Source organism: Doryrhamphus excisus, chromosome 6 (genome assembly GCF_030265055.1).
Source record: "Doryrhamphus excisus isolate RoL2022-K1 chromosome 6, RoL_Dexc_1.0, whole genome shotgun sequence".
NCBI lineage: Eukaryota > Metazoa > Chordata > Actinopteri > Syngnathiformes > Syngnathidae > Doryrhamphus > Doryrhamphus excisus.
Genome location: NC_080471.1, coordinates 16,635,485 through 16,657,222, shown reverse-complemented (window position 1 = coordinate 16,657,222; position 21,738 = coordinate 16,635,485). Strand labels below are relative to the sequence as shown.

Genomic DNA, 21,738 nt, shown 5'->3' with positions numbered 1-21,738 from the left:
AATACAGTTGTCTTTGATGGAGGATTTCCATAGTCAAATCAGATTCTTGAAAACAAGGACACTCGGCCCTGCATTGAGATGAAGTATCAAATAATACTGAACGTTTACTCAAAGATGCCTTATAATTATATTTCAATCGTGCCTTCTCTGTGTGGCTAGTTACACAATTGCTGTTACAAAATACTATCTACAGAAAAAAATTCTCTGTATGACAATCATGTGTAGTATTCTACGTATATTGGTCAGTGGCTGCTAATAATGTTACGTTGATGAGATTGACTGAATGGATGCAGAGTGAGAAAAAAAAGTTATCCTCCCATTCAGTGTGGAAGTGGTAAATTTTTTACTTATTACTTACTGTTCTTCTTCCTCAAAGGTTGACTAGTTAGTGTGGCAGCCATCTCTTATGTCTAAAGTGTCCCTTATTTATTTTTCAGGCCGTTGGCAACCCATGTTAGTCATCTTTGTTGTAGAAAAGGTTAAATGGCTTTCAAAAGAAGAGTTCCCAAGGAGGAGAGTCAGGTATCTAAAGGAGGTTCGGTGTTTAAGACTGTGAAGATCTGGGACTGTGATGATCTTGTGTTCCGAGGTGTAACAGACACCATCTGGCAGCATTCTTCCTATTCAGCAATCAATGGGCCAACCTCTGGCTGAGTTCCCATATCAAACTTAAAAAAAAAAACCTAGAAAAATCAAGTTCCCTAAAGTAGTATTCTGTTCAGGGTGGTGAATAAAGTTAAATAAATAACTTCATAAATGCATAAATAAATCATAAAAATTGTGCCACAACACAACAGCGGCCGTCCACCTCCCATGCATGCAGCCCACCACACGGATTAAAAAAATAAATAAAAATCTCGGGTAAACCCTGGAAGTTCTGATGCACATTGTGTTTAATGTCAGCAACTAAAAAACAAGCGACGGGTGGCAAATGCCCCCTAAGCCCACACTTTGGACACCCCTGCAGTAGACGATTCCCAAGCAGTGAAAGGCTGAACTCAATGAATCACATTTGTTTTCCTTCAGGCTCAGTTAATATTGCTGCCATCGGTATTTCTTTTCAGCAGGAAATGTGCTTTTGTCTATTTCAAGCCCACAGAAAGGCCGTTTCTCCAAAAAGAATGAGAAGAAGAGACCCTAAAAAAAAACCTTTTAGCTGTTTTTGAGCTGTCGTCTGTGTTCTATTTTTGAATTCATTTGCATATGCATGGCCACCTGAGGGAGGTCAGGCTGTGGCGGCCAACTTCTTCTCAGCGAGAAGGACATAACGTTGACAGCGACACAAACCCCAAACACTAGCAGCCATCTGCAGTCTTCCTCTTCTCCTACTTGGCATCGCACGCACAGTCACGTGGCTTGTGGGCCATAAAGAATCATCTCAATTGACACGTCAGTGCCTCTCTGATGGGTCTTGAGGGTTAATTAACATGAACCAAGCAGGCGGGATTGGAAATCTCCAAAGGTTAAGTGTCACATGGGAAACATGTTGTGAGGAGAGGAAGAATGTGGCGTATCATCGCAAGACGTCATGGAAGAGACAGCATGCTGCCACCAACAGGAGGACGGGATTTCTTTCAATTTCTTTCAGTATAATATGTATGCTTTTTTTTTGCTTTTCTAGCAAAGACTAGCTAAATATCTAACCTGTACTGTCTTACTTTTTAGTACTTTTTTCAGTTGTAGTAGCTGGATCATGAATGGTAACAAGCATGGATGATGCGTGTGTGTGTTGCTATAAATGTTTTCCCAAGGGGAGCTGAGTGGCGGGCGGACAGGAAGTGAAGTCTGGTTTTCAGCATTGAGTTGTAGCTTTGCGTAGGTAACAGCCTAAACAGTAGCTCCACAAGATGGCTGTAGCTGCATTTGAAATATCATGAGTGGTCAGCATCCAGCAGCTTTATCTCTGCGTGTGCTTTAAAATGCTAGTTGTGCTACTCAGCTGTTTTTGTGCAACTCGCGTGTGTTATGCTTGCCCTCCTCTTGTTTACATTGAACTCATCAGCAGTATTATTGCTGGCAGAACACTTTGCTCCTCAACACTATTACAACATTGGTTCTGTTGCTGATGTGTAATGCAATAGACTTGGTAATAAATCATCATGTGGTCAAAAAGAGCTTCTTTTTCATGCACACTAGCTCATTATTAATGTAAAAAAAAAATGAAGTCGTTATTTCCTGCTTCCATTTAACCCAGAGGTGTCCAATCTTTTCCGCAGATTCATGCAAATGGCCGCACTTTAGACAGAAATTCCATAAATGTGAAAAAAAAAGATCTAAATCAACGTTTTTTAAAAAGTGTATCATAGTGAGCTTAACCTCAGATAATATAATAAAGTTGCAATCTTCCACGAAAAATATATATATTTTTTGGTCACTACAGTTTCTATTCATTTTGTCTTTAAGTTATCCTAGCAGGCTTGGGAATCACTGATCTGGAATCTGTTCCAGTTCTTCGGTATCAATTCATGGTCATGCTGTGAAGAGAAGAGACAATCACGCATCAGCATCCTGCATCATTCATCATGGAGTTCATCACTTGTTGAAAAGGTATTTTTTTCTCTGTGTTTCCCAGGAGGAGAGCAAACTGGAAAATGACTCGATGATCCAAGGACATTTGGGACGGCTCTGCATGCAGGTGAACTGGCGTGATAATTAACACTCTCCTCCTTGTGGCTAGCTGCTGACATTTGGTTCATGCTTGAGTGTCTGCCCGACTGATTTCAATCTCTTGCATGAAGGCGAGGCCCTGAACGTGTGTATGTGAGCGAGGGGGTGTGGGGGGTTGTGTGTCCAGTGGCCAGTGTGACAAGAACACCAGCAACAAGCCTTGCCTTCAGCGGGTGGGATTAAGCAACATGACAACATGGATTAGAAGCACCACTCGGCCCATCCAGAAGCTCCTGCAGGTTAGAGGTTGAGGGCTTGCTGATGAACACAAATGAGCCTAGTGGGCTTGTTTGTGGTCACATTATGTAAAGACTCCTATACATCTGAACATATATTTTGACACTTCCCTAAATTCATCACAACACTTTCTGTACATTTTGTCTCCTGTGACTCCTCGGTGTAGATTTATGACACGCTGCCAGCATAAAAAACCCCACCTCAGAATGGTCACCTCATCCACTTGTGCCTTAGCTGATATTATTACATTATGTATGCAGCCATGAGTAGGGATAATGGATGAATGGGAAGCAAAGCAGTTTAATTACCTAACATCATTCTGTCTCACCTAGCAGCACAGCACACATCCTATTAGCTGGGGTGTAAATAAATATGAATATGCCACGCTGATAAAAAGAGCGTCCTCCCACCCCCACTTTTAGTTCTTTACATATTAGCATCGGCGCTGCAACACAAAGTGATCCAGTGTGCAAACAGCGTAGGAGCCACGCCATTACAAGCACTTCATCGTGAATTAGCATCAATGCATCTGGCTAACGGCCACCGAACCACACACAGTTAGAATCCATAATTTACATTTCATATGCATCAAGGCCAGAAGGTTCTGGGTTCAAATCTTAGTTCGGACTTTGAGTTTGAATGTGGACCAAAATGGTTGTTTGTCTATATGTGCCCTGTGATTGGCTGGTGACCAGTCCAGGCTGTACCCCGCCTCTCGCTCGAAGGCAGCTGGGATAGGCTCCAGCATACCCCCCTTGCAACCCTTCATGAGAATAAGCGGTAGAAAATGAATGAATTAATGAATGTTGTCCAAACTCACTGATCCATTGGGGGCGGCCTATTTCACACAAGTGGGCGCATTCTCAGCACATGCGCAAATGATGCGCATCGCTGTTGTGACACATGGAGCATCACGTCAACCATTGCCACCATGCTTGACATATTCATCTTGGTAGACACTTTTTAGATAATAACTTTTGTGTATCGATTCATTTTATGCGGATATGTGGTTTGTAACATCAGCAGCTGAAACTCCTCAAAGACATAAAGTATGTTGCATCCACTCAGAACTTTTTAGTCCATCTTCTAAATCTCCAGACGGTCTAACAGGGTACTGTCCAAACTACCAAAAGAGGGTCCTCATTCTGCGTTTTTGTGTTATTTCAAGCATCAGATAGCAGGACCAGTTCACAGCACTCGTCTGTCTGCTGCTGCTTTTTGAGCCTCATAAAAGGAAGCGGGTCTTGTCGGTGCCAGAGGCGCAGCATCCGCTTTCTGTGGTCTTCTAGAGCTGCATCCTTTAAGAGGGAGATGTCCTTCATTGTGGTGGTGCTGCTGCTGCTGCTGACTCTTCCCCTCAGGCCTCGAAAGCTTCTTATTTACCATACGCAGCATCTCGCCACGCCCTAATGAGGTGGCATGGATGCTCAGCGCTGAGACAAAAGGCCACACTTCAACATGCTGCGCTTGTGGCCGAATTAAATAATGATAATTAAGAAAATATTAATCAATCTGAGAGCGATGTAGCTGGTGTTGTGGGAGGCGGGGCTTGCAGCTTCGCCTGTAGGACTTCTCATTTAGACTGCGACCTATACAGAGCTGCAGGCTAGCTCACACACACACAAACAGATGCACACAATTAAAAGAAGACCTTTGTGGTCTCCTGCTATATAATTAAACACCCTTTGGCACAATCCTGAGTCGGGGTTCTGTCTGTGTCAGCCTTTAAGAAAAGTGTCCCTCCCTCTAAGTTGTGTTGGATGAATTAATCAGCAGCACAAACTAGAACCTTCCCAGTGTTGCATGCACCTTGTGCTATGTCTGGCGGGCCGGCAGCAGCTCTTCCAGCTGTACTGTGAAACTTTAATGCCTGCTGGACGCCTCCAGCGCTGCCTGGCTTCTGTCTCCGAGGTGACAGAGGGGAGGGTTCCACATGTTCGCTCTAACTGGGACAAGAAGTTGGGAGGACGCAACCGGCTGTCGAAGCACAGAAAAAGGCGGGTTGGATGACGTAAAAAGCAGTGGCAGGGCCCCGCCAGATGGTGCTCTTTCCATTGGATGGATGGATTTTATTTCATTGTTTCATTGAATTGAATTTCATGTCAGTGGAAGCTAGTTCTCAATATTAGCTCTTACTATTGTTCAGGACTTTATAACCGATACAGATATCAACAAATACTGATATTGGCAGCTCTACCTCCAGCTAACATCTCTTTTAAAAAATGTACAACTGACAATCCAAATCAATTATGCAATTTCCAAAGCTGCACATTTCTATGTGGCACAAACATCCATAAGAATGAAGTGCAAAGTATGAAATGCTGAATTAATATAGTGAAATTATATACTGGGCTCATTCAGCACGTGCACTTCTTCATGAGGTGTGATATTATATTCCAAGTATGACAGGAAGATGCCTCCTCACAGCGCTTTACAATCCGAAAATGTAAGGACATATTAAGCTAGCACGCTTGCTGCTATGTGAAGCATTACATCAGTATCATTGTCGGCATGAAGACTGATATGGACAGCGATATGGACTAATATCTCATTTTTATGATAATATCGGTTGGAGGATATTATCATACATCCCTACCTGTAATATCTCTAAAACACTAAGCTTCTAGCTATCGTTTGTTTTCAACTGCAAGTGAGGGCCATCCAAGCACTTTTCATAGTAAAAACAATAAGCTAACTGATGCACTGATGCAATAAATATTTGTTATGTAATCATGTTCCTCACACTGTTTTTTTTTTTAAAGCCAAACAAAGTTAAAGATGACATCCTGCATGAGTTTGCACACAATGAAAGTCAATGAGCACTTGACTTCCTGTTCCTGCGTTCCTCCATCCTGCTGTAAAGTGCCTTTAGCCTAGAGTTTGCTAAAAATGTATTAGCATATCCACAAATTCTGCCTAGCAACAAGTGGACCCTGACTAGAAAAAAACAAAACTGAAGGTAAAAAGTCATGGGTAAAAATATCAACTTTTGTTATAATGACTCTCACACGTTTATAAAAATGTACCTATAAATGTGTGATTATGATGCTTTTTTTTTGGGGGGGGGGGGGGGGGGTGCTCATCCCTAAACTGTAGTTCTTATGGAAATATCTTCCCACCATGCTTGGATGTTTGACATTCATGGGGTTAAAGCTCCTCTGAATGATGAAGTGCCAGCGTTTGGGACAGTAAATTGCATGGTTTCAATGGAGGAGCGACTTCCCCTTGGGTCTGCATGCCGCTGGTCCCCAAGGGCCGGCCTTGAGCATAACAGCGTGTTGTACATCCATATAAAAAAGGGAGAAAATATGGCGGTACTTTCCTCTTTATGATGGAGTGATTAATCTGTCAAGCGTATTGGTGCATAAATCCTCCCTCCCTGTTTGCAAAATACTGTTTTAGCTGACTTCATGCTATATTTAATTTTTTCTATTGCCTATAAACATAAAGCATCACAAAGGGCTAACGCTCTCATCAGTATTATTACAAAATAACCATAAATTCAACGTCTTGTTAAAATTTTAAGTCCTTTCTTTTGTCAATGTTGAATAAAAACATGATTTTATCGCTTAAAATAAAATATAGAGACTGTGTTTTATCTTCAGGACGTATTTTCATTAGCTTCCTCTTCCTCATGTTGCCTTTTGGGGTTATTTTTTTTTCCTTTATACTTCAGTAGAAAACACTCTGCTGCTTATTTCTTCCTGAGAGACTGCAAACTAAACAGCAGAAACATGCTGCATATACGCTTGTTTAGTGCTATGCAAATCCTCCCTGCTGCCTGAGGTAAAATTAACATTTTTAATTAAAATATTAGCACCAAACAAACACAGAAAAACACACTAATGATTAAATCATCTTCAATAGATACTGATAGTGGAAAAGAAAGAAGGTTTGTGCATCCACTTGTGTCAAACATAAACCTAATGATTTAACACTTTTATGTGGAAGAAGATGCTGATTAGTCTAAAATGAAAAAAATATGTTTAATGTGTTCACTTTTATATTAAATGATAATTTATTTGAAATTTGTTAAACTTGTCATATATGTTCTGTGGTTTGATAATCTAAAGATATATTTTTTCAACGCATTTGCTCAGCAATTCCCAACTAAAACTTACCCGGCCTCTCTTCAACGCTACTATATTGCCCTCTACTGGGTTGAAGTGGTAACTACAGGTTAGAAGAAATGTATTCATGTACGTAAGTGCGTGTCAATTTATTGCTCTTTCGCTTCAATAAAACATGTACATTCTTCATATAGATGCTTCAACATTCTAAGTCCAGTTACCTCCACTAGTGGAAAGTGATGCTGACCCTCGGTAATTTACTCATCTGGTCCACAGAGGCCCAACAGAACCTTCTGATAGTCTCCTTTGGTGTGTTCCTGTAGAGGGCGCATACATGATCAAACAATGTTGCGTTTATAGTATGAAAAAAGATAACATACATAGATATTGATTCCTCACCATGATGGTCTTTTGAAGAGACTGGCCATGATGGGCCTTGTATTCTGTGCAGATCTTCTTCAGGTCCACTTCACAGCGTGAAACGATGATCCTGGTCACCACCTTCTCTTTGGCTCCTTTACTCTGAGTACAGCAGCGACAACATGTCAGCACGTCGTATACTTTTTACTACAGCAGGTGAAGCAACGCTGCTCAGACAACTAAGCCCTCTGAACGCTCTAAAACACTTTGACGATTCAATGCTTAAACTATGGCCATAACTTTGTAATAAGCGTTTTGGTAAGGCCCTTCTTGAATGGGTTTGGTGTGGAAGAAATTGAAACCCTGACAGAGGCAGCTGATAAATCCTTGCAGCACCCAGGCAGCCATGGCCAGTGAACTGCTTTGCTGGGAAGCAATGTAGGATGGAACGATATTGGCGTTTTTTTTTTTTTGGCGTATCGGTCCTTGCATTGTGTATTTCTTAGCTACCTTTTGAGTGTTAAGTTGCTGTGTGATGATTTTGGCGGTACAAGATGACATTGCAGGTCAAACTGTTATATTAACTAATGACTTCCTGTAATTTCTGATCGCAGCGAGTTTCGTTGTAGCTTGTGATCGGCTCCTGCCAAAGAAAGATCTACCGTTCCATCGCAAGCGGCACTGTTATTTAAACAATTAGTATTTGTTCTGAAGTAAAGCAGCTATTTAAACATGCATAAACATATATAAATATAAGTCAATACTGTATATAAATACGGTATATGCCAAAACAAAGATTAGACTCTAATTTTTCATCAGAAAAAAGTTTGATTCTACCGTTTTCTGTTCTTTAGTAATACATAAAGAACATACATAAGTTTCAGCAAAATATCAATTGTCAACAAAAAAGGGAGAAAAACAGACACATTTCAAGCATCACTTTCACTTTGACACAAATTTAGCCGTATATATTTAGCCAACGATGGGTTTAACCAACAATGATGCCACAACAGAACACAAAAATGGTTGTTTTATATTAAAACAACAATTTATTTACACCATGAACTATTTGCAATTTTCACATCTTGAACTGAACTGTGTGTGTGCATGTGTTAAAATTTCCCTTCAATGCATGACCTCCTGCACGCTACACGGCTCCATGCCTTTTCACTTCCTGGTTGCTGTGCAGTGTGTTATTTATATGAGAAAGATGTGTGGAGAACTCTAAAATGCACTTCTGCTACCTTGTGGCCATTTTTACGGCTTAAAAACTGCACCATCTATTGTGCAGTTGTGTCATCACGTCTTTATGCATCATGGGTGAAAAAACGTAAATGCTATACGTAAATATATGAATACGTCTTGGGGATTGGGCGAAATTAAGGAAACAAGGAATTAATTTCATGCCTAGGGCCAATAAAAAAGGATCCTTTGGGCACCCCCGGTGTGTAGTATACTGGATGTTACGTTACCTTCATGGCATCATGCAGTCTGTTAGCAAAGTACAGCTGTTTGTTTTCAAAGCTTTGCACTAAAAAGAAAACACATACACTGAAATAAATAACTATACAAGTAAGGATGCAAAGGTCATTTAGATGGAAATATGAGGTACCTAGAACCAGGAAGGACTTCTGCAAGTCTCCTTTAACTTCCTTCATGATGCTCTCTTGCATGTCGTAGGGGCTGTAGCTCTTGTACCGCTGAAACACTAACAAAGAAACAAGTTTGGTTGGCAATGACCAACCAAACTATTTAACAATGATGTGTCTAAGTACCTCTTTGCAGGTGTGGGACGCTCCTCTCCGTCATGATGGAGATCCAGGTGGCCACGTCAGTTCCTTTCACCTTCACGCCGGCGTCGTAGAGTTTCTGAGTTGTATCATTTAAACGTCAGTATATTATTGATGATCAGGCTCGTAAATGACACCACGTCCCTTTGCAAAGTCATTCCGGACTGGCATTTACTTTCATTATGATCCTTTTAAGTCACTCTGATGTTAAATACCAAGCAAATACCAAGCAAGGCTTTTTATTAGCAGTGTTTAAAAGGAGCTGAGCTCTTTTATTATAACAATAAAAAAAAATAAGTGTGATGATGTTGTAAATGACAATTGTTAGAAAGTGGAGGTAGAACTTACTTTGGCATCTTGATCAATCTTTTCGTAGTCTACTACTGAGGACGGTTCCTCTCGCTTGGTCTGCACACAGTAAAGATCTTTAAGGGTAAATATTAAAACGTATGGCACCTTAGTGATGGAGCCCACCTTCACCAATGCCAGCAGCAGCTTTGCAAAGTTTCCAGAAGTGTCCCCTGCTACGTCTTTCTCTAAATCCTTCTTGAACACTGTGGGACGTCAAGTCAGTCAGTAGAAGCAATAATAGCCTTTTTTAGGAATCATTCATTCAAAATCCAACACACAACCAATTACCACATTGTTAACAATATTCTTGCATGGAGATCTTTGCATTAAAACCTTTGCACATGTTCAAGTCATGGTTTACACACATACACAGGATTTGTACAAAGGGTAATTCAAAATAGTGAGGTCACTGACAAAACAGAGAAATATGGCGCCACCCTGTGGAATATTTACAATAAAGCCAGATCAGATCAATATTTAAGAATAATGCAAACGCATATTTTATGTAGAATTATTATTTTGGGCTGCAGAGTGGTTAGCATGTTAGCCACACAGGAGAAGATCTGGGTTTGTATCTCCGTTTGGCACCTGTGAGTGCATGCAAATTTAGGTCCTGCATGTGTTCTGTGTACAATGTGATTGACTTATAATTTAGGTATAATATCCAACTTACACCAAAAGTCAACTTACATGAGTCTAGGAACGGAACTCATAACCTGGTTCATGTCATACAAATGCAACAGCAGCAGTTCTACTTTTATTTCTTCATGTCCATGATTAACTGGGCCATGGTGTCTGGTGATAGTTGACATGATGATGATAGCCATAAATTTAGACTCACACTCCTGGTAGACCTGCTTGATCTCCTGCAGCTCAGAGTTGCTGCGTGAGCACAGAATCTCAATCAGTGTTTCTTCATCGGTGCCCAGTCCCTGAAAGAGACATTCACATTGTCTTTAAAAGGCTAAGACACAGACTAGCCACTATTAACTGATGCATTCTATAGTTTGTCCACGAGAGGGCAGTGTCGCCTTTGAAAAGAGTCCTCTTGAAGCGTAGCGGTATGTCCTGTTGCGTACCTTGATGGAACCTCTGATCTCTGAGGCGTCATACTGGGATGTGCTCTTCATCAGGCCAAGGATGACAGATTCCAGGGAGCCAGACAGCGCCCCCTTCAGGGCTGAGATCATGTCCTAAAAGATGTGGTTGAAGTGAATTTTTGATCGCTTCAAAGTCAAGGGTGTCCAAACGTGTTATCAGTATCCACATTCCAGCTTTTTCTTTGTACATGTGCCTTTTGGCTTTATTTGTCCCATTTCTGAGTTTGGACCCAAACCCCCCAAAAAGAATTGCTTTCCACAAATGGCCCCCGGGGCCACACTTTGGACACCTATGCTTCAAGTGAACAATGTAAACTCCTAAAAAGGAAGATTCACAGGGTTGTACCTTCTTCGCTCTCCGTTCATAAGCAAACGCGATGTCCCTCCTCTGGGAGTAGGTCCGCTTTGTTAGGATATCAATGATTGTCTGTTCGTCAACACCTAAAGTGAAAAACACTTTGTGAGTTAAACTTAAAAGGCAGTGCTCTATGACTATTATATTAAGATAGGAACAATTTGTTAAGGTAGTTATGCTGGAAACACTGTGGATGTGTTCTATCATTAGAAGTGGGTCTTTAACTTAGCACATTGGTAAATGCTCAATTGTTTCTCATAGTAGTCTGTGTTGTCATATGGTGACTTAGTAGGAATATGTAAATCTGGTTTTTCCACCCCAAATGGAGAAGAATCCTGCCGCATATTTCCCTTTTTACATAAATGTAGCACCATCAACACATTTAGAGAAACAAATGAATAGTGTGATCCTCACAAAACGGAGGGTTGTTTGCTGTTACCAGGAGCTTCCAGTCAGTGTTTTTGTACAGCTCACTGGCAGCACAGAGAGACTGACTTGGACCACTTCCCAAAACTTTTTTTTTTCCCCTCAAAGCCGGGATGCTGACTCACAAATACCAACCTTCACTGTATACAGAAAGGCTTCAGCTGAATTTATTTCATAGAGAAGTGTCTTGCCTTTCGTTTTGATAGCGGTCTCTATCCTTGCAGCATCCTTGTCAGCGTCAAAGTCCACAGCAGGTAGAACCGTGGGGCATTTAGGCTCATGGGACTGCAGGGTGAAACAACACATAACTGCTAATAACAGCAAGCTGAGAATACAGGAGTGTAAATGTGTTTGCATTTACCCCGACACTGAGGGACAGTTGCCCCAGAAACTCAGAGACCATCGCCATTTTGACAGTCCTGCAAAAGATGACACATCATGTGATCATGTATCAGTGGACTACCCTTCGTTTGCACTACTGAAACTGGAATTACATTCTTCTACAATACATTGCTGTTCAGTCAGGACTTATTTAGAGACAGTGTGCAAACTCTTTCTAATCACTGACACTCATTCATGAGGTGACACGCCCTGGAAGACTGCTGCAGTTTGCTAAGAAAACACAAAACACTAACATGTAGAGGCAATGTGGATATAGACTTGGTACTAAACAACACCGGAGCAGCAACTCACACAACAGTTTTGAAAAAACAAGTCATGAATCAGCATTTTTTTTAATGACCATAAAAAAAATGCTTGTTATATAACAAATCTAGAACGATAGTCCCACTGTGGAGAGCAAAGTCAAACTTACCCAACTCACAGAAGTTTCTACAACACAGCTCAGCCCTGTTGTTTCAGAGGAAAGGGTGTGGAGATTTCACGCAACTGCGGCTCTGACAGAGGACTTCCCCTTTCACCTCCTCCTCTTTCCAACCAGTCCTGACTCCACCCAGCTGAGCAGCAAGGTTGCTCTAAGGAATGCATTGTTACTGCAGTGGATCCCTGCTTATCACAGGATTTAGTCGACAAAACCCACCCACAAATAACTGATACATCCATAAAAATGGTTTTCAACGCGCCGCTTGCTCCCCACCATGTCAAATCCTCCTGCTAGCTTGATGTTCTCCAATTTTGGATCAGCATTTTTCTCTTCAATTGCCATTGGTCATTAGGGCTGGAAACTAACAAACTCACCACTCACACTTATTAAATGCATTTTGTATTGTAAAATGTATACACAAATGTGTGTGGGGCTCCACTATAATCCTCTGTCACACACACATCCAATCACCATCAACACTTTATTATTGTTCCATTTTCTGATAAATTACAATTGACAAAACATTTAAAGTGCAAAAAAAAGTATACAAAGTGCAATGTTCTATGTAAGTATTTCAACAACTGTGCAGTATCTTTTGCATGTGTGTGTTTTCCCAACCATGCGGTGGTACCTTAAATTGAATTGTGGTTTGGTAAGGCCCTTCTTGGATGGGTTTGGTGTGGAAGAAATCGAAAAATCGAAAATCGAAAAATTTTTCATATATTTTTCCTCATTTTGCTGCGCAGTTGTTATTTTTTTTCTTGTTTTTCCTCTTCTTCTTCTTATTCCTTCCGAATTGGGACGGTCCACTTGCATTGTTGTTAGGCTGCGATGCCCTGTGTACTGCAGCATGCTGCAATTTAAAACAAGACAAAACAGTAAGACACAAAACATACTTGCGGGGGTACAATGTGGGATACATCATAATGACTGAGAAAAGGGTCTAATACTTGGAGTTTTACACCACGGCAAACTACAAACACAATAATAAACATTGTTATATTAATAAAGGGCAAGGGGTTAGCGCAGGCCACACAGGTAGGAGACCCAACCGGTTGACCTGGACACTTTCCAGGGGACTTTATGAGCCTTTATGTGAATTACCAAAATTGGGAGTAATTTATACAATCTGTACCATAGCCAAATCGTAAGCAAACATGCAATTAAACCTGATATGGATTGTACGCATTATGTAAGGGATAAATGTAACTAAATTTTCTATTACATCACCATCTAAATGTGCCCAGGATTTTTGATGCAGCTTTCATATTCAATGTCATTACATTATTACATTGTATATCATGTGTGCTGTCCATCTTTGGGATGTGAGCATTTCTAATACGAGATGTGTTTACTATGCGTCTTATTAGTCAGGCATGTCATGAATGTCACCAAGTCAACGCCAGCAAACCCTGCTGAGCTGAGAGCTGCTCTGTTTTGTCCTGCTTGTTAGTTTAGATACTGCAGGCATGCAACACTGACACTGGTTCATCCAGCAGAAAAATATGCTGAAAAGCTTATAAAGGACGTATTAATTACTATGTATGACATATTGCGACATAAACCAAACGCACCTGTGGCATGAGTGCCGGTGGGAAGGTGCAGGGGACACGTCCATGCTTCTTGTGGAACGACCTCCACACAGTGGGATCCAGAGGTATCCAGGGTACCAGCCCAGAGGCCGGTGCCTGTGGGAGATTGCTGTGGACTTGCTGCAGGTTGTAGGCTGTCCGACACGATTTCCCATCAGCTGCTTTTAACAACGTCACAAATGACTCCCCTGGTTTGTGTGTGATCAGGTACTGCCCTTCTTCCATCCTAAAAAACACACATTGCTTCACAGAGGGTATGATCGCTACAATACATTCCATTTCTGGTGACTGGAATGTGAAATGTAGAATGTAGAGAGACGTCCATTGTGTACCGTTGTGCAAGGCCAACAAAAAACATGGAGGCAGATGAACATTACCATTTCAAGCTTGAGGCTGACGAGGCCAGACTCCAAACTTTTGGACATTTTTAGTTATTGTTTCCCAAACAAATAACATCAAAAATCATTCTGTTGGTACACTGTTTGTAATGAAAGGAGTGTGCAACATCACTTATATTACATACAACTTATATTCCCACACCTCAGTTTTCCAACAGCACAGTTTTTACATGATTAGGTTTTTGATTAAAATTTGTAAAACCTTTGGCAGAATATTGCGTGTAACAAATACCGTTTGCCCTCTATTATATCATTACATGAAATCAAGTTTAATTAACCTGTCACTGGGCCAAAGATAGCTGTGAGTGCCAGCAATTTGATAAAGGTGAATCACATTGAATTCAAGAAAGAACACACACAACGCCAAGTATGAAGATGCCGCCTCTTGGCCAACAAGACTCTTCAATAAAAGGTTAAATGTGATGTCAAATGTTCATTTGTCATTTATAATTATTTTTGCATTATTTTATGCATTTAAAACTGTAATTAGTCTATTTAAAACATTTTTTGTTAAATATTTTTGGTTGGACATGGATTCCTATCTCGATCGCCTCTATTTTTGTACGTTTAGGTTTCTGACTTAATACCAAAAACCAAGCCATTACTGTATATTATAGTATAGTATATTTTACATTTAAAGGTGTAAATAAAGGAAATGCCATGCCTACATTAGAAACTTCAATGAAATCGTTATGTTGTCTGAAAATAAAAGCGTGTATTTGACTGTCACCAAAATAGTAGAATGCCAGACTGATAACCTACAAAGAAATGTTTGTTGTCTCTACAAAGCTGTGCATCGTTTGCAACTTACTTTGTCAGCTTTTTCAGGATGTGGTGCGCAATGTTCAGTGACTTTACTGGGCTGTGAACAGAAATCAATCAATCAGTCTTGATGAGAACCAACGCTCATTTGGAGTCACGAGTGTTATCATGATCACAATGGAGGTGATTAGTTTCATCCTGCAAAGCATGTGTGCACCACACGACTCACTTGAACCCACAGGAGATGCTGTGTATCCACGTGTCAGGCAGCCTTCTGAGCAGCGCTACTTTAGAAGTGTGTGGATTGATATGAGCTACAGAGAAACACAGGGAGACAAGGCAAGCTAATGAGTGCAGGCAACAAGAGCTTCTTTCCATCAACATCTCCATTGCCGTCGCTGACAAAAGGAGTGTGACGTCTGTGATGATTTGCTTGAGCGGTTGGGAGGAAAGACTTGCCGTCTCCTCTCCTCATTCTTGTGCATTTCAACCATATCCTCCTACAAGTTACAATCACAGACGAAAATACAAGTGGGAGATGACCACATGCTGAACCGTAAAGTCACGAGGGCGCTACATCAATAGGAAACCACAGAATATCAAGTATTTTTATAAAAATATGTGCTAACAGCCACGTCCATGGTTACACCCAAGTGACCTTAACTCATTCGACGTATTTATACATCTTTTATGTTTTTTTTTTCCCCCAAAAGGAGATGATGGTGCAACTGCACACTAATAGAAGGCACTGTGTCTGCAGTTTTAAGCCATAAAAAAGTGCCAATGATAAGAGCTCGGGATGTATTACACAGTGCACAGCAAGGAGTACATAGAGGAGCATGGAGGAATTTAGCGTGCAGGTTATGCATGCACACAGTTTAGTTCCAAATAAATTGCTATTTTGACATAAAACAACCCTTTTTTGTGGTACAGTTAGATATTTGAGCTGTCACAAAAACAAAACAATTGTGTCAAAGTGTTGTTTGAAATGGATGTTTTCACAAAAAGCTTTGAAAAATCTGTCAAAGTCATCTAAAATGGCTGGTGCTGAAGGAGGTGAATTTTGAAAAATGTCCGAGTTTGAATGAGTTAAAGGACCAGAAGCAAACTAATAAAAACCTAGATTCAACAATTTCATAAGTTTGCAATCAGAAAGCTAAGCTTGTATGGGCTTCTCTGAATCATATGCTCTGAGGTCATTTTAAGGCTGTGGCTGTCGTTATGACAACAGTGTAAACTTAAATGAGTCTGCAGTGGGAGGAGACGATGACTCATCTAAAGACTATTTCATTGGTTTGTTTGGGGTGGTTTGCTTTGCCTCCTCCATTGAGGGTAAAATCTTTACATAAGCCACATAAAGGGAGACTTCAAGTGTTTGCATTATTATAGAGAATGAACTCAAAGCTCAATACTGTATACCACTGAATAAATGAAACAAATACAAAAAAAAGATATAAACACGGCATACTTACCAATGTATGAAGTAGTACTGGAGTGGAGCGCTGTCTCTGTCCACAGCTGGCAAGCCTCGCTGCTGCTCAGACACTCAACCCCGTGACACAGCTGGTAGTCCAGTTTGGGTAACACATGGACTGGAACAAACTGGTAAGCCAAGAGAGAAACTAAGAAATATCAACTTATTGTCATTAGAAAAGACAAATCTTTAAAATGATATGCATACCTGGCTTGCATTGACAACGACTTTCCTGGGGCGAGCCAACGCGACGGAGGTGCGCACCATGAGGAGTAAATCTTCCAGGGTGTAGAGCTTGTACAGCAGATTGCCTTTCTCTGGGGCTGTGTAGTCTTGTTCGTCCTCAGCGCTAGCCTGCAGATCCCATGACAATGTTTCTGGAAAATATGGCATAATAAGAATGCATCAGGAGTAAGTCAGCATTTTTGTGATAAATACACAGAAACAACATGCCACAATCATCCAAGCCTATCCAAAGTTAGAAGCATTTCAGGAAAAGACACCAATAAATAGAATGGCTTTTAAGATACTGTTTGCTCCAATGCAAGCAGCCAAAAAGTTACCAGTGCAGAGTGTGATGTCACACTTGTTAAACAAATAAGTGGCCTTTGTCAGGGTAGCATTGTGAACTGCAGCGATGTCCTGTTGAAAAAGCCAGTCATTACCACATAGACGAGGGCCTTCAGTTAGCAGGAATTTCCCCTGCAGCATGACCACATAGCCAGCTGCTGTTTGACGCCCCTGCACAACATGAAGTTCTAATGTTCCATTGACAGAAAAAGGACCCCAGATCATGATGGCACCCTCTCAACTGTGTCATGTGGAAAACATCTCAGGTGGGTTCTCCTGAGATGCCATCAGGACCATTAAGGTTACATTTTTATCACCAGAGGATACTACTTTCAACCACCTTTCAATGTCCCATGTTTGGTGCTCTTACAATTCCAACCGTCAATTTTGGAGAGTTGAAGCGAGGCCTTTCAAGATGTTTTTTGTTCTTGAAACCCTTCTCTCGCAGATGCCGTCTCATGGTTGTTAGACTGCACTCGGCACCAGTAACAACCTTCATTTGGGCGGAGGATCGTCCAATCGTCCGGTTCAGGGCTAGTGACATTTTTTTGGGCCTACCAATTGGTTTTTGCTCCTAAACTCTTTTAAGATGTCTTCCTGCGTCCAACCTCTGCAGCAATGCAGCAATTTCTTTTTGCATTTTAAAGCTGTACTTCCTTAACCTTCTTAAAATCCATCCATCAATTTTCTATGCCGCTTATCCTCACTAGACGTGTATCCTCACTGAAATGTGTTTTCTGCATAAAAAGCTGAATTTTTAGTGGTTTAACAGAAACTGTAATATAAGCATGTGTACAAAAGGCACATTTAGAAAATACATAATGTTAGTGTGGACATTGGCTTTTCTTCATACTGACTTTTCTGCTGCGTGGTGCTGGTGTGGAACGCTGCTGTGGTCACAGGGGTCTCTTCACTGTGTTGCTGGTTTCGCTCCAAGTAGGAGGTCACGCATGGCTTCACCAGCGACAGCTGGAGAGTGTGTCGTGAAGATCCGGCACAACGGGTGGACAACTCGGTCTCCTGGGATTTGCTGGGACTTTTGAGGGCATTATTCGCCGAGCTGAACATGGCTGTCTGCATGCGTAAGATCTCCCCAAGTTGGTCTGCGGGCAGCTTTGAGCTTTTGGAATGTTGCCTGTGCCCTGCATTTTTTTCAGGAGAGGGTGAAGCTAATAAGGTGGCAGACTCAGCAGTGGGGGTAACCACAGGATCTGATGTGCACACAGGTGTACGTTGGACTTGGGATGGTGATGAAGAATCGTCAATGACCAGTTTCTCATCATCAGAGTCTCCAGTGACTGCTGGGTTTTCAGCGCTGTCATCACCAGACTCACCCTCCAGTTTAGCAGTGTTTACCTCATTAGCCTGCGTAGCAACCAGCAGAGGTGTCTCTTCTGTTGCTGGGAAACGATTGGGAACTGTCAATGGGTGGTGCATCTCCTCCTGTGAACTATGGCTGAGTGGCTCACTGAGTTTACTTGAAAGCGGTGAACTTGCACTCTTAGGAGATGCAATTTGCTTTTTGTGAGCTTTCTGCTCTTTGGGGATTTTCGTGAGTGGCTCACATCCGAAAGTCTCAAGGTCGGTCATGTCCACATCAAAGTTTAGCTCGTTGCTGTTGTGGCAGACCACATTTCTTTGAGAGCTCTCCTGATGGAGACACAGACAACAATTAAGTTTGTAATGAGACAAAAGAAGACATTATGGATTGAGGTGTGCCATATACCTGTGAGGGGTTGTGATCATCCACAGGAAGTTCCATCATTAAATGGAACACATTTCTGTTACCATTCTTTAGGATGGAGAGCTTCAAACTCTCCTCATGGAAAATGTGGCTCTTCTCCCTCACTGTTATTTCATTTTTAATTAAGGGCGATTCTACATAAACAGTCTTTGGACTAACACCTGTAGGTAGAAGATATAGATCAATTAACTTCTAGAACAATCTAATTATGAAATTATAATTTCATGATCTATGACAAGGGACAAGTAGGCCTATTTTGAAGAATTAGCTGTGCTTCTCCTCTGATCACATTGGTTTTAACATTGTCAACATAAACGCCACAATTACAGTTGTGCACCTTTCCCATGGTTCACTTTGATGCAAACAGGAAGTTCCCATCCCTGTGCAAAGTCAGGGCCGTGGTTGTCCAACAGCGTGACAAGGGCATCTCGGGTGAGACACACATGTGGCTCGTAACGTGCACACAGCTTCTCAGCATTTTCATCACTGCTAATTGCCTGGTGAGAAATGGAGAAGCTGAGGTTAGGAAAGCTTGTGCGCCCTCCGGTGTCTCATTTGAAAACTGCAACAGCCCAAATTGCAACTAAAAAGGACCCGCAGTCATGAATATTATTTTAGCAGTAACAAAAGAAAAGAATCTTTGGGACTTACTTTGAGTAATTAAAAAAAAGTGAAACAATTGCTTACAGCGTGCATGTCCTTAGCTTTTTTGGCTGGAGGATTTTCTGATGAAACACTCTGATAATCCGTTGCAAGCTGTGCATCAGCAGGCACTATCATGGGGCCTATGATATCCACACTGCCCTGGGGAGATAAAAAGGGTCCAAATACGGAATTAACAAAAAATGAACCAACATAAAAAAAAAGGTTTTGCATTTCAACCGATTCCGGTTGTATTTATAGCCAAAGCAAAGCAGCCATATTATACATAATGGCTCCAAAAATGACTTAACAGCGTCAATGTGAATACATTACCATGACAACAAGCTGTTTTTCAAAAGTGAGAGACAGTCCTGGGTTGAATCTTCCGCCGGTCAAACTGGTCATCTCAGAGATCTGATAAATCTGAGGAAACACCTTGACACACTCCAAACTGGCCCTCAAAAAATCCTGTTGGAAACGGAAAACAATAGTTTAGCTTTTTGTTTGTAGCAAAAATGACATCATGTGCACTCATTGAAGTACCTCTGCATACTGCAATGCTCCTTGTGAGATGAAGCTGTAGTCATCAGCACATATTTTGGACACATCTTGCAAATACCTCTGGAATTGCATAATTTCGTGGTCCATTCGGGCCTTGAGGTGCTGAAATACGAGCACATCCCTTTTTTAGACATACACAAAGACGAGCCTGATGACAATACTGTTAAAGTAGAGAGTGTTATAATAACCATGGGGGGATCCTTGCATTTTTTATTCGTCAAAAAGCTGAGATAGATCCTCTGCTCTTTGCTGGAGAAACTGGACATGCACGGGAACGGCAGTCTGGGTTGAGGATAAGCATCATCTCCCTCTGTTTTTTGTTTCTTGGGCGAAACATTTGCTTTCATGGTTTCCTTACGTCCCTTTGCAGCATCCACTGCACAGTCTGCAAAGGAACTGTCAATATCCATGGAATCGCAACACGAGTCATCTTTATTAATGCTGGTGTTATCTTTGAACTCTGCAACTTCTGTGGTTGTGGAGTTTTGTCCAGTCTCAGCATCACACTTTCGTTTTAAGTTGGCATTTTCTGCAGGACTTGCATACAGAGAAATACAGTTGGGTAAATAGACATGTTAAGGTAATTATTTTTTTATTATTTACCGACATACCTTTGGAGAGAGGCCCACAGATCCCCAATACTAGGCGCAAGGGAATAGCGATCATAGAGGTCTTTGGTAAAGAATGGAGCGTCAGTGACAGGAGGGTCCTCCCTTGTATTAAAGACAATATAATGAAATAAAACATGCAGAATTGTAATGTAGCATCTTTATTTTGTGCACACAGCACAGACAGATAATGGATAGCATGTCAGGAGACACGTGCTCAAATGCCCCTTGACTGCCCACATCCCAAAAACAGGCATGTTCGGTTAATTGGAGATTCCAAGAAATGTTATTCTTTCACTACGCATTTTGTTTCGGTCAGTGTACGTATACATGTACTTGTACCTTGCCTTTTTTGATTTGAATATGTTGTGGCTTTACTCAACCAACCGGACAAAGTGTGGGGTAAGTCACCATTGATGCACTACACTGCTGATGGGGCCGTCCTGCAACTTCATGTCAAAAAATCCCAACTAAACCTTTAAGTAGTTGTGTTATAGAATAAAAAATGAAGAGCGCAATTCCCTGGCTGTGGGTGAGTCAAAACGGGGAGTTTGTTGTTGTTTGTTCAAATTGAGTATCAAGTATGTGTGTATGTAGCCTATGTAAACGTATGTAATAAGTACGACAAACGTATGATCATGAGTTAGAGTACATTACAATCTGTTTATTTCAAACACTAATGCTTGTATTTGTGTTTCACTGGTTTTAATGCTGAACGTCTTGTCACCACCACCATTTATTTAGCGGTCTCAGACTGTATAAACGAGTTTAGCAACTCGACAACAAAGAGTGTCATCGTGTAAACGAATCGCTGCTCAATAAAGTTGTTAATATACAAACATGTAGCCAAAGCTGCTATTTGTCTAAAGAGACAACTGCGATCTTCTTAGCCAACGTGCACTGTCATAGTTGTTGTCCGTATGCGCAAATATTTTGACAACTTGCTATATTATTACATGTTACTAATATTACTGTGCCTTTCTGTGAAATGTTTTTTAAATATTCTACTCACCAAACTAGTTCCATTATAGCCGTAAAAGCACCTCAACAGCCAGTTCACGGCTTGGCAAATCACTGGAGGCGATCTTCTTCTGCGGAGGAACCTATGTTGACTCGAGTTGCTGTGTATGCAGTGCTGCCCCCTGTTGGATCCTGATTAAATTCACTGATATTGTCTGTTGAATGTACAATATTGAGTGTTGTCCTCT

At 41.2% G+C, this 21,738-nt stretch overlaps 2 protein-coding genes across 4 annotated transcripts; both read right to left on the bottom strand.

The window, feature by feature from the left end:
- Positions 1-947: 947 nt before the first annotated feature.
- anxa2a (annexin A2a) lies at positions 948-12,300 on the bottom strand. Of its 2 annotated transcripts, XM_058075252.1 has the most exons (14): positions 12,171-12,300; positions 11,718-11,775; positions 11,548-11,641; positions 10,922-11,016; positions 10,555-10,668; positions 10,317-10,407; positions 9,599-9,678; positions 9,473-9,532; positions 9,110-9,203; positions 8,947-9,042; positions 8,807-8,865; positions 7,374-7,496; positions 7,196-7,291; positions 948-2,474 (listed from the first exon to the last, which is right to left on the bottom strand). In XM_058075252.1, the coding sequence occupies exons 2-13, from the start codon at positions 11,763-11,765 to the stop codon at positions 7,232-7,234; spliced, it is 1,014 nt and encodes a 337-aa protein (XP_057931235.1). In that variant the 5' UTR covers positions 11,766-11,775; positions 12,171-12,300; the 3' UTR covers positions 948-2,474; positions 7,196-7,231. The 2 variants fall into 2 exon arrangements, with proteins under 2 accessions (XP_057931235.1, XP_057931234.1); XM_058075251.1 differs by lacking the exon at positions 948-2,474 and having other exon boundaries at positions 7,105-7,291; positions 12,171-12,298.
- Positions 12,301-12,646: 346 nt separating this feature from the next.
- On the bottom strand, positions 12,647-21,648 carry ice2 (interactor of little elongator complex ELL subunit 2). 2 transcript variants are annotated; one of them, XM_058075462.1, is made up of 16 exons: positions 21,543-21,648; positions 20,534-20,635; positions 20,111-20,459; positions 19,905-20,024; positions 19,695-19,829; positions 19,407-19,523; positions 19,057-19,216; positions 18,702-18,880; positions 18,454-18,625; positions 17,833-18,375; positions 16,613-16,782; positions 16,404-16,533; positions 15,161-15,245; positions 14,981-15,031; positions 13,754-13,997; positions 12,647-13,032 (listed from the first exon to the last, which is right to left on the bottom strand). In XM_058075462.1, exons 1-16 carry the CDS (start codon positions 21,554-21,556, stop codon positions 12,910-12,912), a joined length of 2,694 nt encoding a protein of 897 aa, XP_057931445.1. In that variant the 5' UTR covers positions 21,557-21,648; the 3' UTR covers positions 12,647-12,909. The 2 variants fall into 2 exon arrangements, with proteins under 2 accessions (XP_057931445.1, XP_057931444.1); XM_058075461.1 differs by having other exon boundaries at positions 17,833-18,625.
- Positions 21,649-21,738: the final 90 nt, after the last annotated feature.

Bases quoted from the DNA above. Each gene is read 5' to 3' on its own strand.
- ice2 (XM_058075461.1), bottom strand. The intron at 18,626-18,701 runs GTATATGGCACA...TGTCTCCATCAG, and splicing joins ATGATCACAACCCCTCACAG to GAGAGCTCTCAAAGAAATGT. The intron at 13,998-14,980 runs GTAAGTTGCAAA...TGTGTTTTTTAG, and splicing joins ATCCTGAAAAAGCTGACAAA to GATGGAAGAAGGGCAGTACC.
- anxa2a (XM_058075252.1), bottom strand. From the start codon at position 11,765: ATGGCGATGGTCTCTGAGTTTCTGGGGCAACTGTCCCTCAGTGTCGGG. The intron at 11,017-11,547 runs GCAAGACACTTC...TTTTCACTTTAG, and splicing joins GACCGCTATCAAAACGAAAG to GTGTTGACGAACAGACAATC. The intron at 10,408-10,554 runs GTACGCAACAGG...TGTCTCTTTCAG, and splicing joins AGATCAGAGGTTCCATCAAG to GGACTGGGCACCGATGAAGA.